This window comes from Natator depressus, chromosome 10 (genome assembly GCF_965152275.1).
Source record: "Natator depressus isolate rNatDep1 chromosome 10, rNatDep2.hap1, whole genome shotgun sequence".
NCBI lineage: Eukaryota > Metazoa > Chordata > Testudines > Cheloniidae > Natator > Natator depressus.
In genome coordinates this window covers 17,324,578-17,339,435 of record NC_134243.1, presented here as the reverse complement: position 1 = coordinate 17,339,435, position 14,858 = coordinate 17,324,578, and the positions used below count along the sequence as shown (strand labels likewise).

Below are 14,858 nucleotides of genomic sequence, written 5' to 3'. Positions count from 1 at the left end.
ATGCATTATTTTTTGAACGGGCGTCGTCAGCATGAAAGCATGTCCTCAGGAATGGTGGCCAAAGCATGAAGAAGCATACGAATGTTTAGCATATCTGGCATTTAAATACTTTGCAATGCCAGCTACAAAAAGTGGCATGTGAATGCCTGTTCTCACTTTTAGGTGACATTGTAAATAAGAAGCAGACAGTATTATCTCCCATAAATGTAAACACACTTATTTCTCTTAGTGATTGGCTGAACAAGAAGTAGGACTGAGTGGACTTGTAGGCGCTAAAGTTTAACATTGGTTTTTTTTTTTAATGCAGTTAAGTAACAAAAAAATCTACATTTGTAAGTTGCACTTTCACGATAAAGAGAGTATACTACAGTACTTGTATGAGGTGAATTGAAAAATACTATTTCTTTTATCACTTTTACAGTGCAAATATTTGTAATAAAAATAATATAAAGTGAGCACTGTACACTTTGTATTCTGCTTTGTAATTGAAATCAATGTATTTGAAAATGTGGAAACATATCCAAAAATATTAAATACATCTCAATTGGTATTCTACTGTTTAACACTGCAATTAAAACTGCGATTATTTTTTTAAATTGTGATTAATTTTTTTGAGTTAATCGTGTGAGTTAACTGCGATTAATCCACAGCCCTAAAGTTTACAGAAAATTTTATTTTAGAAATATTGTCTTCCTTGGGAGCCCTCCAAGTTTTATTTCAGCCTTTAACTAGTAGGTGTGGGATAAAATTTCCAAATTCTATGTGTGGGTGTGGAGGTGGACATGAGAGAGATTGAGGGGGAAAGTAAGGGGGAAAAAAGTGTAGTATAAAGAGCGGGGGAGAGAAATGAGATATGGAAGGAGACAGAATATATTTAGGAAAGGTAGAGGGCACAATGTAAGGAAAGAGAGAAAGAGAACAGGAAAAAGTGGAAACAGACATTGAAGACAACTTAGGAAAAGATATACCATGATCTCTTATAGGAAACAAACATAGAGCAAAGCCAGGAAGGGCAAAAGAAAGTAAAACCAATAAGGGATGTAGTAAGTAGTATCGGGTGAATTTCTTATTTGACAGTTTTCAACAGAGTTTGCTCTATAGTTGGCTTACATATGATTTATTGAATAATAGAAGATGAATATTTTTTTGTAATTCACCAGCTCTACTAGTAAATTTTTATGTATATAAAATGTATTAAATAGAAAGTTGATTGACAATGTTACAGTTAAATACACCAAACAGTGAATAGTACACAACTGGTTTATTCCTTTAAATTGAAGAGAGCATAGGTTTGGGAGGAGGGGCATGACTTGTGAGGAGTAGTGGTACACTATCCTGGCTAGTTAGACTCTTAATTAACATACCAATTTTTCAAAGCCATTGCTCTTTAAGTGCTTTAGAAAGAAGGTTAAATAACATGATCTCCATTACATGATGGAAAAAAATGAAGCAGAGAGAATATATATGCAGAATATTTAATTGTGTTTATAGGCAGGACTGGTAGCATGCCCAATACGTCCCATTTTAAGAATCGGTTTTTCAGTGGCTACTGACTTTGCTAAACTTTTACCATTTGGGCTAAAATCTTCCGAACAGTTTGGCCATTTCCAAGATCGAGGCTAGGGAAACATACATTGCTTTGCCAATGTTAAAAATTCTTTGAACCTTTTCTTTGAAAAACTCTAGCATGTCCATGCTTTAAAGCAGCATTTGAAATTTGGCAGAGTGGAGGCCTGTGTATCAAAAATGTGCTCTTTGCTGTCCTCATAAAAGTCTGCCCAAATATGGCCAAGTCAAATTTAGTCTTTGAAAAATCATAATTTGCACATGATCAGTAGAGGCTCTGTAGATTTTAGCATCTAATGTCCCTGAAGATTCTGTCTGCACAGGGCATGTACCAGCCCTAGACTGAGCAGCACCTGGAATTGCATCTCTGCAGGCTGTGTCAGGTCTGGGTCCAGGCACCTGACCTGAGACAGGGAGCCTGTCTCTCCTGTGCTCTGAATGACCCCCGTGCTGGGCCCAGATAGCGTGAAGGAGGAAGCTGCCTGATTCAAAAGCAGAGGGGACAAGAGCTAGACCTACAGTGGGGCCTGGGAGGGAGTGGACTAGGGCAAGGAGCCTGGAGTGAAGGGAGATATGGAAACTGGGACTGGGAGTTGGGGTAGGTGAGACTGAGACTGGCTGGAACAGGAGATTGGGACTGGGAGTCAGTTGGCTTGGGGAATATGCTGGACAGTGGGGTGGCTGTAGGCTATGATGCAGGAGAGAGAGATGGATCAGATGAGGAGCCAAAAGGGGATGGCAGAAACGTAGATGAGCTGGGCAAGGAGCTTGGAGAGAGTCTGGGAAAGAACTGTGAATGTCTGGGCAATTAAGCTGGGCTTGGGAGTCTGGGGGAGAGTGAGAGGTGGATGGGGAGTCCAGAGGGATCAGACTAGGACTTGCTGGACATGGAAAATGGAGTGAGAAGCCTGAGGAGTGGAAAATGGGACTAGCTGGGTGAGGAGAATGGAACTGGCATAAGGATCCAGAGGTGAGAAAATGACAGGAGTGGGACAGACACATGTTGGAAGGAATGGGGCAGACTAGGCCATACTTAAGGGGGAATAGGCAGAAGAGTCCGTGCCTACTAGAGCACTCTCCTCTCCAGAGCCTGGAATGGAGCCCATGCTTTCTGAGTCTCACCATTTGTCTATTATCAATAAGTATTTGTGAAATAGATTGGCAAAATGTCCCATCTCCCTCTATTGCTGGTCCCTACTGAGGATGACAATCTGCTATCACTAACTCCATTAGCTCAAGTAGCAGAGGTCAGTATGAAGGATCTAAAGGCTCCAACCTTGCTAATGACCCAGGTGGATGTCAGTATAATGTCACATGATGGAATTTCTGTTTTTTCAATTTGTTTTTTAAAAAAACCTAGGAAATCACACACAAAAAAACTATGTTAAAAGGTTGTTGTTAAGGTTGTAAAATCAAGCACTCAAAAGTTAGGAAATGCCGGAATTAATGTTGTCTGTGCAACCTTAGTTCAACCGTTTTGTACATATGTATTACGTTACAATCTTTAATTGCATACTATTTTTTCTACAGGACCCCTGCCTCATTCATTGCCAAAACACGTTATAATTCCCACTGACTTCAATGATGGCAGGCAAAATTCCCATTGACTTCAGTGGGCTAGTCTGTCACCACGAGTTTTGATGCCCTTTCAGTAGCTGAAAAATTTCCTCCGGACTAACTACCAAGATTGGTTCATGGATCAGCAAAAAAGGCCTCATACTCATGGCACGATCAGTGGCCTCTTCCACCTGCACACTATGCTAGACCCAAAGTAAAGCACCTCAGCCAGGCAGGATAGGGAAGAGACCTCTAATGACTCTGGAATCCAGATGTCCTGTTATGCCATTTGTAGCTTCATCAATGCATCACAGGTTCAGCCCACTTTGATCAAAAGAATTAACATAAATGTTAGCAAATATGTAAATTAATCTGTAGAATTTTCCAAATATTTTGGATAGTGCTTCATAGGTCAGTCCAGTTTACATCCAGCATTCCTCCTGACAGCTATTCCATGTGATAATGTACTTTAAGGAAGTGATACTGAAGTTTCTTTATTTAAATGTAAAAATAAAATGAGGGATGAGAAAGCAATATAACCATGACATAACACATTATTTTATTTATCATGAGTGAGGTTTCTTTTTGGAACATGTGAATAACCTCCAGACTTTGAACCTACTTTGCTTCACTGCACAGGGAGTTAGACTTCTGTTTCTGTAAATATAGCGTGTTTTCTAAATAACAATGAATATAGAAACTCTCTGTGCTGCTTATAAACAGACTTCAGTATGTGAAGAATCTTGTATGAACATGAGCATGGGAGCATGCTCTGAATATTTATTCTTGATTAATAGAGTCCTGTGATGTTTTATGCTGTGTGTTTATTTGTTTTCCCTAATTTTCTTTTTTAACCTATCTGACTTTGATTCCCACAGTAACATTAATTAGCACTGACAATACCACTGCAGGCATCCTCACAGTAAAATATTGCAAAGCCAATCATTATCCAATAACATTTGTATGTTGGATTTACACCACAAAGTTGCTCAGATACCTTGTGTTTGGGGGCAAAGGTTCTGAAAGGCAATGTCTTTGCCCTCTACATTAACATTTAATTTAAAAGACTATTGTTTGTAGACTTAAATCTGTTAGAAAAGAAAAGCAGAGTCCTAAAGAACAGTCAATTGCAATGATTAACTCTGACTATCAAACTGTGAAATATTTTTGTTTGTTTGTTGAGTGCAGGGGGCAGAGTTTTGTTGTTTAAGAGTTATAAGCTGAAATTAAAGAGACAAGATGGGTAATGTAATATCTTTTATTGGTCGAACTTTTCTGTTGGTGAGGGAGACAAGCTTCCAAGCTAACACAGAGCTAGCTGTTAATAACAAGCTATAATACAGTAAATCTAGGGTGATGTATTTATATGTATGCTGGTAAATAAAGAGAATGTTAAACTTAAATGAGAATCGCTCATCCTCTACAAGGAAAATGGATACAAAATATCATGGGAGATGGTTAATCTAAAATTTCAAAAGGCAGGAACTTTTAAAACTAGTTGATATATAAGTCAGCATTGATTTAGTCTGTCCATAACAGTTTTTCTTTGTAAAGGCTTCCTCCCACCCAAGGATATTTTTAGAACATTGTTTGGAAAACTCATTTTTTATTTCAACAAGATACAAAAAGGTTTTATCAAGCAGTGATTTTAAACTTTTCATATAGACATTGTTCACTGAACTTAATTATATAATTCATACAATCTGTAATTCTAAAACACCCTATTATTACACTGCACACCTTCTGGTAATATTGACTATAAATACAAAGGTGTGCCCTAATATATCAGATCATACAGTGCACTGTGAAAAAGGAAGGTCATTACTTCCACTGGACTTCTCAATTTACATTTTCAAGGACATGAAATCACACACCACACACATTGAAGCATAGAGGGGAAAATATTCTGGACACACTGTTTGATTTCTCAAGAAGTAAATAACTAAGAAATGTAATAAAATGAAAGATAGAAAGATAGCTCGTGTGTAACAATAACATTCCAGAATGTGAGGATATAAATTTGAATCCTTGTATTTCTTTATTTTTGAAGCTACATCATCTCAGATGGAAGAAACCACAGCAAGCCCTGTTATATTGTTTAAACATTTTCCTCACACAGATGTTTTGTGTACCTCTTCAACTGTTCTTCAGGACATTCATTGTCAAACATACTGAGGCATATATCAATGTAGAGGGTGAAATGACCTCATTTGTAAAATTAACTGAGCTTTTCAAATCTATTCATGATGCTTCCCTTGTTTTCATCACCCATGCCTGAGTGAATATACACAACGTGAAAAACTCAGGCAGATCAACAGCAACGTGTCATCCGATAAAAAAAAGTCTTTGCACCAAAAGCTGCAGAGCAGAATTTTAACATTGAAGCACAGGCTAGCAATAAGACATAAGGAACCAGTGTGTTCAGCTCCACCTTGAGCCAATTTCAGAAGAATGCGGTTGTTATATTGGAAGTTGTTAATGGCTTCCATCAAGTGAGTCTTTGATCCAAAGACAGTCTCAGTTCTGGTTGTTATAAACACCTTGCTTTCAGGCTAAATGGAAGGTGAAGCTGTGTGCCGTGAGTGGGAAGCAAAAGAAGCTACTACCCAAGGCAAAGGGCTGTCTGGTGAGACCTCAGCAAAAACTAATCCAGGTAGATTTAAAGGGGTTTTCCTGACTGACAGTCAGGGGCTAAGTATTGGATTTGCAGGCTGGGGAGTCAAAGGGAGAAAAAGCCAGAAGAAAGTGAGAGAAGCAGTTGTGAGCATGAGCCTGAGGGGAAGCAGAGAGACAGAACTTCTTGGGCACAGAAATCACTGGATAGGCAGGTTTGGGCATTTCTAAGGAAAGAAACTTTCTGGGGTTGGTTGTTGCTACGCTGTTCAGGGAAACAAGACTTTGTGCATTCTTTGTAAATAAACAGGATTGCACTAAAGAAAGTATCTGATTCATATCATCAGTTTCTCCTCCTAACGGAAAAAACCCTGCAAGTCCCCAAATATTGGCTAACCACTCAGGCTAAAGGGACAACATTATTATCATTTATCTGTACTTGGTGCTTTAAACACATGTAAAGATAAAATCTCACCCCCTTCCATGAAGAGGGCAAAAGTGTTTCATGATTTTGAAGTTGTATCTAGGAGAGAAGCAGGAACACCCAAGACCCAAGGTCTATGGTAGCTCTTGCACAAGAATTCTTTCCTTTACCTTCAACATTCATCTTCCCTTAGTGAACTTATGCAAACCCATCATGTTCCAAAGGAGCATCCTGAGATATGTTGAAAAAAGTTGCTTGGCAAATGTCAATTTCATTTACATTAGTTGAGAGAATTTAATTCCTTTCTCTTTCCATTTTAATTTCTGTAAAATTTAGTCTTATCTGAGGCTTAAATACATTGGCTTAAATTATCCTCTCCTGAACTAAAACCGTGTGTGGATTCCTCCCTGGGGATAGTCTCTCTCTCCCCCTTTCCCCTTCTTTCACACACACACGTGCATGAGCACATGCACTCTCGTGCCATAAGGCAGATAGGTATTCCTCCCTATGAACAATCCTGTGGGACCTGTCCCCAACCCCAGGATCACCTCCACTGAACCCCAATGTTGCCCCTCATTTGAGTCTGAACCTGAAAGTTGCTGAGTGCCTCCTGTGACGCTGTATGGAATATGGGTGACCACTGATTTTATTAATACCAATATTATAAAATTGGAATGAATCATAGCAGATATGCCATGTGAGCTATCTGCAAAAATGTCACAATTTGCCAAGTATGACGATCTTGTTTATATGTTTGCATCACCTTTGTATTATGAGTTATAGATATGTAGGGTATATCTGGATTTCAAACTTGTGCTGTGAATCTGGGTCACATCACCAGACAGATTGGCATCAGCACTGCCTAGCCTCTTTGATGGCCCTACATGGGTCATCAACTGTACAATGAACGCATTGAAAGGAGCCAGGGAAGACACCTTATTAGTCAGCAAGGCATCTGGTATGGCTATGGACAGAGCATGCTGCTAAAATGCACGCAGCGTAGCCACTGTTTGTCAGCAGGAGAGAGCTCTCCTGCCAACAAAAAACATCCCCAATGAGCGGCATTAGCGTTGTTGGCAGGAGAACGCCAAGACCAGCGCTTGTTGTCGACAAAACTTTTGTCTTTGGGGGGTGTGTGTGTGTGTGTGTTTTTAACACCTCAATGACAAAAGTTTTGTCTTTCACTTGCCAGTATAGACAAAGCCTAAAGCTTCCATGTCATATTCTGTTATCAGCTTTGGTTTGGAACAAAGGAAGCACAGGCCGCATAGCAAAAGACTATAAAAGGCAGCTGGATCTTCTCCATTTTGTCTTCAGTCCTCTTGCCTCTGGAGGAACTTTTCTGCAAATGAAGCTCTGAACAAAGGACTCAATGACTCATCGAAGCTGTGGATGTGTTCCAGAGGGACTTTCAAGCCAGCAAACTCACCAGTACTGCTAAGAACCTGATATATGGACTTTGAAGTCTTTGTGTGAATGTAACTGCTTTATTATTTAACAACTCTCTCCTTGTTCTTCCTTTTTTTCTTTATAATAAACCTTTCGTTTTAGACACTAAAGGATTGGCTGGAAGCGTGCTATTTTGGGTAAGATCCAGCCTAATATTGACCTGGCAATGTGGCTGGCCCTTTGCGGTTGAGAAGAACATTTTGTATTGTGAGCAGAGTTCTAAAATAACTTTACTGTACTGTACTGGACCTAGGTGCTGATTGGGAGCCAGAGGCCTGGAATGCATCTGGCTGTGTGATTTTTTTCTTTTCTTTTTTTTTTTTTTTGCTGCTTGATAACCAGTGTGGGGATCAGAAGCACAGTTTGTGACTTGTTGGGAGTTTAACTTCAGTGTTACCCACCAGTCTTGGGAGTATCTGCTCTCCTTTTTGCAGCCTGCCCTGACCTTGGCATTTCCACTGAGGGCTACCCTGGGCACCCTATGTCACACCACCTACCAAGCTGCTGAGCACTCTCTAGGTCAGTGGAAGCTTAACTTTTTGTAGGTTCTGAGCACCCTCCTGTTGAAGTCAATGGACATTGAGGGCACTCAGCACCCTGTGGGATCAAGCCCAGAAAGGGCTGAAAAAAAGAGTAAGATTTATCTTCATCTTATCTTTGGTCCAATGCTAGGAAGATGGGCCTTGAAGAGACAGGAGAGTCAGAGAGAAATGGGAAGAAAGAGAATTTTATTGTCAATGTCATCCATGTCAAACATCCAGGGTGGAAGAACTAAGGAATTACGGCCTCACTCTTTTCTTTTTGAGCTTTTCCCTACATTTTGAAAGGATCTGTACAAAATGTGAGTGTCTGGAAGCGTCTTTATCTTTCCCACGTCTTTAGGGATTATGTTGGTAAGTATATGGAACATTCTTGTGGGGAATGAAAGGAGCTATTAGATGTGATAAATTAATGTATTTTCCAAAGTCACAAGAGGAGAAATACTAGGCTGGGGTAAGATGGCCAGTTCTGGTTGCTCTGGTGCTGGGAGAAAAGTTTTGGAGTAAGGCCTGTTCAAATGGATATACTGAGGCTTGAAGTCCAAAAGGAAAAACAACAGTGCCCCATTTTTCTCTCTAGTTCTTCCCGGTAACATACTTTCACTTTCTGGTGAAAATATCAGCAAGAGCCTCAAAGACCATGAGGGTGTTGAAACAGAAGAGATGATAGTCTCCTACAGAAGCAGGGTTGATTAACTTTAGGAGGAGGTGTGTCATTTTTATGGAAATATTCTTGGACACAGATATCCTGCATCCTCAGAGTTTTAGTCACTAGTTTTGGCTGGAGAATCCTGTTCTTAATGGTACTCAACTGGAACATGCTCCCCATGAGCAAAAGTAAAAGGAAGAGCACTGTGCCTCACGCAGCACAATGGTAGGACTCAATTTTTCTCTTGGAAAGAAGAATTCCACTGTTTTAATATTCTCTGGTTTAACCTTCTTGATAAACATTCACAAACTGATGGGAGAAACAAAAAAACAAAACAACCCCCCCTTCTCTCTCCCCCAATCTTGCTTTCTTCTTATTTTCTTTTGTGTGCTGAAGAGCATGATCAGAGAGAGAAAGTTTAAAGGCTGGTTCCAAAGGGAGTTGAAGTAGTAGTGGGAATCTGAGATACTGCCAACAACTAATCCAGAAGTCTGAACCTTATCACAGATGGGTAAAGAAGAAGCTGTGAGATCAAACAGCATTTGAAAACCTACAGTATTCGAAGTATTAAGAACTGTAATATCACAAAATATAGCGATAAACATTTTATTACCATTTTTCTACTACTTCTTGTGTGGCTTGTTAAAATGAAGCCAAATAAAATACAAAATTGTTAATTAAAATATATAATTAATCATCATAAAAGATAGATATAGTGATCTACACCTTTGTATGCTGCTACCCTGTAGCCTGATCCTGAGTGGGGCTGACTTCAGTGGGAATAGAGGGCACCCTTCACCTTGCAAGATCAAGCTCTTACCAATGAAGCAAGATCAAGCAAACATGGTAGCTTATTTACGCCATAGGAGGTGCAAGCATTATACATATGAAAAGTGAAATAAAGCTTAGTTCATGAATAAGAAGACACGAGGGAGCAATGAGTGGTTCTTCAACATACTGCTTAACAAATGTAGTTTGCATTGCAGTAGGTACTTAGAATCCCCAAACCCAGAAAATTTATTTAAAATATTTCTTTTTGAGACTTGTACTAAAAATAATTATATTGAGTAAATCTATATTTTCATAAGAGAATGCCCTGTCCCCTTATTTTCCTGGGCACAAACCTGGGTTGAATTGTTAACATCTATTTTGGGAGGTTAGAAAGGATTAATTTAAAAATGTGTTTCAGTTATGACAGGCTTGTATGTAAGGATATTTTCATCAGGGACAAGTGTGACTGCTGGGAGGTGTTTAACCTCTGCCAAATGTGCACATTAGTTAAATTTATCACCACTCAGGGCCTTATATGAGAGACAAAATCACAAAATGTTTAGCAATGTATAATTTTATAATACATAGTATAGATTCATTAGAGCTAGGAAGGTCATGCTGGATGTATGTACTGGAATTCTTGTGTATCCTTCCAAGTAAGTGGTCTGACGTGATTGGCTGAATGCATATTGTCTGCATTTCAAAAAAATTTGATAACGCACCATGCATTAGATTGGTCTCTGAAGTCAGAGAGCATGGCATACAGGAGGAAACTGTTAACAGAGTAATATTAATGATCTTGACTCCTCTACTCATTTTTTGGCTTTGCCTTGGGCCTTAAAAAGAAAGCTTATGCACGTTTTGCTTGACGTAGCATTCTGCAAATGTACATAGATGAAAGCTCTTCTCATAAAAATATAAACTGTGTGAATTGTATTGGAAACAGCTTTTGCTTAAATTGGCATTTCTGACTCTCCAGCTGGTGACCACCATTTTCCTGAAAAGTGACATAATTTGTGGCACCAACAATATTGGAACCTTGATCAGAGTGCAAAGCAATCTCTTCTGTGTAATTACTGTGATGTTGTAAATTTAAACTCAGCTGTTCAAATAAAAGTTGAGTGGCTTAGTAGCTTAAGCCTTAGGTTTAACATACTTAGACTCCGTAGCACCATAGATTCAAAACCCAGTGGTGGTAGACCTATTCCATTATTCCTTTAATGTAGAATTGAGTTTTATACAATTTGTTTTATGCTGGTCTTCTGAAAGAGACATGAAAAACAGGTCCTGTCCACGCTGCCTGGCCATTGTTCACCCCAGGACATATTTTAATGAGTAGATATTTCTTTAGTGTCTTTGATCAAAAATCATCTTATCTCTCCCCATTATGCAGTGTGGTGTGCCCCAGTTGGCTTCTAACCCAGACCTGAATGCATTTCATTGTTGTTATGTGTAGAGATGACCAAAAAGTTACTGTATTGAGAGTATTAGATGAGGCAGGATTGTAGTATCATGTCTATAATTTGTAAAGTGTTTTGTGATTCCTTGGGATCAAAGGCATTATGTAAATATCAAATATCATTATTTATTATGTATATATTCTGATTGTTTAAACTAGAATTAAATCAGAATAGAAATGATTTACCTGTATCTCGGACAAGGTGTTCTTATACTTCTGCTGTCATCAGTGATGTCCCTTTTCACAAGATAGAGCCAGCACCAAAAGGCTCAGAATAAATGAGTGTGACCCAGGCAATCAATAGAATGTTTGCGCATTTACAACAAATGTGGATTCACTCTAAAAGGTTTGGGTTTTTTAAAAGAAAAGCTGCACTCTGACTTCAAAACTGGACTTGTTCAGGTCTTCACATCGTAGTGGTCTTCAGTGAGACAAAGACATGGATTCATCCCCATGCCTTGATTACTTGCAAACATATTTGCCTGTTGGCTGTTTTGCAGGTTATTGTCTGGTTAGAATTATATTGTGTTTATAAAGCAGAACTAATTTGCTGGTGTATTGCCAAAGATATATATTAAAATAATTTGCTGAATTATTAAAAAGTCGATGTACTGTATTTGGAATTGACTCTTAAATGTGTGAGAGATTCCATTTTACTTAGGTATTTGAATGTGTCCTTTTCATAAGATGACCAAATCCTATCAGTCTAAAGACTGGAAATCTCAACAGTCATTCATAAATCATGACATCTCTCATATGGCAAATTAGCTCTTGTATAGCTGCTAAGTGATGAGAACTAAGATAACTGCAATGCTATAGAGCAAGTAATACTATTTTCTAAGTTTTATTGACCAAATTCAGCACTTAATTACACCATATGCTACCCCTTGGGGCAAATTCTGCACCAACATACATTCTGTGCCCCTTCAGTGGGGTAGCACAAAGTGTAAGTTATTGCAGAGTTAGGCCCTATGGACTTTACTCTGCCTCTCAGGCACTAGCCCATGTTGAGTGACACCATGTCAAGATGATTTCAGAGGCATTCTTGCAGAAGAGTGCCCCCGTTGCCGCGCTCTTTCATAGGATGATGTGATGCAGCAAAATGTCCTCCTGCTCCTTTTCAACCTCATTTGCCAGTCTCACTCCAGAGCCAAGTGGGACGAACAGCGAGAGTAGTTCCTGCACTTCTGACAGTCGCTTACAGGAGGCACACAAGGAAGGGATCTTCTTGGGCACTCCTCCCCCCTCCTGTGCACCCACTTAGGAGCTGTAAGGACCTGCTCAATGGTTGGATTTTTCTCCATTAGCCATTAGCAACATTGTCTTTCTCCTTAATATGTAAAGATCAGTAGTGCACCCTTGGCATTCACCTAAACACATTTTGACATAGGTTCAGTTATAAATCGCACACTTCACTTTTTCAACAAATTTTCAGTAAGGAATAGGTGCTGTTATTTCTTTGGGATAGAACAAGCCCTGTTCCTTTAACCTCCTGCAGGCCCTTCCCCCCAACCATTGTACACATAGGAAGATTGATTCCATGCAGCTAATTAATTGATACTCATTTAGTAGAACTTATATGTGAGAGCATCAGAGAGACACAATACATCTCTTTTCAGAGTGGTAGCTGTGTTAGTCTGTATCAGCAAAAATAACAAGGAGTCCTTGTGGCACCTTAGAGACTAACAAATTTATTTGGGCATAAGTTTTTGTGGGCTAGAACCACTTCATCAGATGCATACATCTCTTGTGAGTCTAGGAAAACATCCAGTGCATGGACTTGTCCTGTATAACCTACCTGTGGGAGGAATAGCTGATGAGGTTCATAGAAATGAGTTTTGATTTTTGTAACCATGTTTTCATTACATGTTACAATTCGTTACAATACAGTTCGTTACAATTTTGGCTAGTAACATTAACACTATTTTTCTGATTTCAAGTGTTCATATTAAACATGTTAAAGTGTAACAAACGATGCAGAGCTAGTTTATTGGAGAAAAGATAATGTAGTATTGTACGAGATATATGATGTCAGGTCACTGAGTAAAATTCTTCTCTGTTCGCATTCATTTTGTAACCTTGCGTTGCATTACTGCTCCGTCTACAATGTAACAAGTGCCCTCCTCTGAAATGGATTAAAAACTACTCCAGGGTTCCAGCTATTGTAGGTAGCTTTCTTGGTTTCAAGGTGCAGGAAATATATTTTTGGTGGAAAGAATGCTTTTGCTAAATAACATTCATGGTCTCCCTTAAGAATTTTGAAACTAATGGAGATAGAGTCATGCTCTCAAAGTCTGTCATAAAAGAGGAAGAAGATTGAAATGTAACAGACCACCATCACATAAGTTAATATTAATTACAATATTATCTAAAATTAAATGTGAGGAGGCTTCCCAGGAACTGAATCTGTGGGTGCATTGGAAACATGAGGACACCACCACTGAGAGGGGAAACCAGGCTTGTTAATATTTGTTGTTAACAGCCATTATCTTTGTAGAACCCTAAATTACAATGCAGTTTTATGTACCTAGAGCTTATAAATAAAAAACAGAAGATGCATTTTGATAATTATCATAATTCAGGTACCACATGGTATAGGTTCAGCTACACTGGAGAATCTGCTTAATTGTCATTGGCCATCCTGATAAACAGTTTCTGTTCCCATTGAAGTAAGTGGGGCTGTATCTAATACTTTGGATTTTCTGAAATTCTCCCATTAGTGCTAGGAACAGTGGGGAATGCTAGGCTAGATCAGCTGAAGGCATGTTTACCATTAAACATGCTTTCAGCAGGTCAAGATGAGACAATGGTAAAAAACTGAGGTGGGTCCAACTGTTGTTCAGACCAATGGGAGCGGCACTACTGCTAGACCCAGGGTTAGAGCATTTCAGAAAAGTTTAAATGTAGACATGGCCTGGGAGTGGTGTTGTTATCTTCAATGGGAGCAGGCCCTTCATATGGATGATTGACAAAGAATAGATGTCATGAATGCATTTCAGTTACTCCAAATAATGGATTAATGGCATTCCTCTCTGTAAAAGTCTATTTAAATTGTAGGACTGGGGTTGTCTGCATGCCTATTTGCAACCGTTAGTAGGTGGGAATTGGTTTGCTAGCATTAATTTCCTGCTGCATGGCTCTTTGTTTGCTTCATGTTCCTCTCCTGCGCTATTATGGCTGCTCAATGGGTTGGTAAAGGCCTTAATGCTTTTAAGTACAGTGCTTAATTTTTTTAACAATTCAGGAAATATGTAACTATCTGCCATCACATAGCATTCAGAGGAATCCCTGCTAGCCATAACTTGCATATGTTTTCAACAGGGTATGTCAATTATGTAGATTTTACTTCTGTATAGACTGAATTTTTTAAGCCCTTGGGGCTAGATTGTGCTTTTACATCTGGTCCTGTATAATGAGCAGCCCAGGGAAAGAATTGTGCTTCAGAAAGTCAGTCTTTCTTATCCGCTTTTCTTGAAACTATATGTCATTGTGACCTACTCTACACCTGTGTAATTCCATTGACTTTTGTAGTTACTCCTGATTTCCATTTATAAGTTTCATTCTACTTTAGTTACATAGATTTGTTATAGTAAAACATTGATAATGCATTTAGGGAGGACACAGGTACATTTTTTACAAGACCGTGTTTTTCCTTTCCTAGGTCCGCTGTGACACTGAGGTACAAGAACTGCGGCAATGGCAAAAGCAATTGAGAGAGGACAAGAACATTATTAAAAGAGTGCAAGAGTTCTGGACTAAACAGGAAACCAAAGGTAGGTTGCCCAAACCAGGGATTAAAGACTTTGTAATTTAAATGATAAACATTTTATA

At 39.0% G+C, this 14,858-nt stretch overlaps 1 protein-coding gene across 2 annotated transcripts in view; it reads left to right on the top strand.

The window, feature by feature from the left end:
- The window catches only part of IQCK (IQ motif containing K), an 84,496-nt gene that overhangs the window by 42,921 nt on the left and 26,717 nt on the right, over positions 1 to 14,858 (top strand). For both annotated transcript variants that reach the window (XM_074965352.1, XM_074965350.1), the window contains exon 8: positions 14,689 to 14,800. In XM_074965352.1, the coding sequence (XP_074821453.1) occupies positions 14,689 to 14,800 (112 nt within the window). The remainder of the gene's footprint in view (positions 1 to 14,688; positions 14,801 to 14,858) is intronic.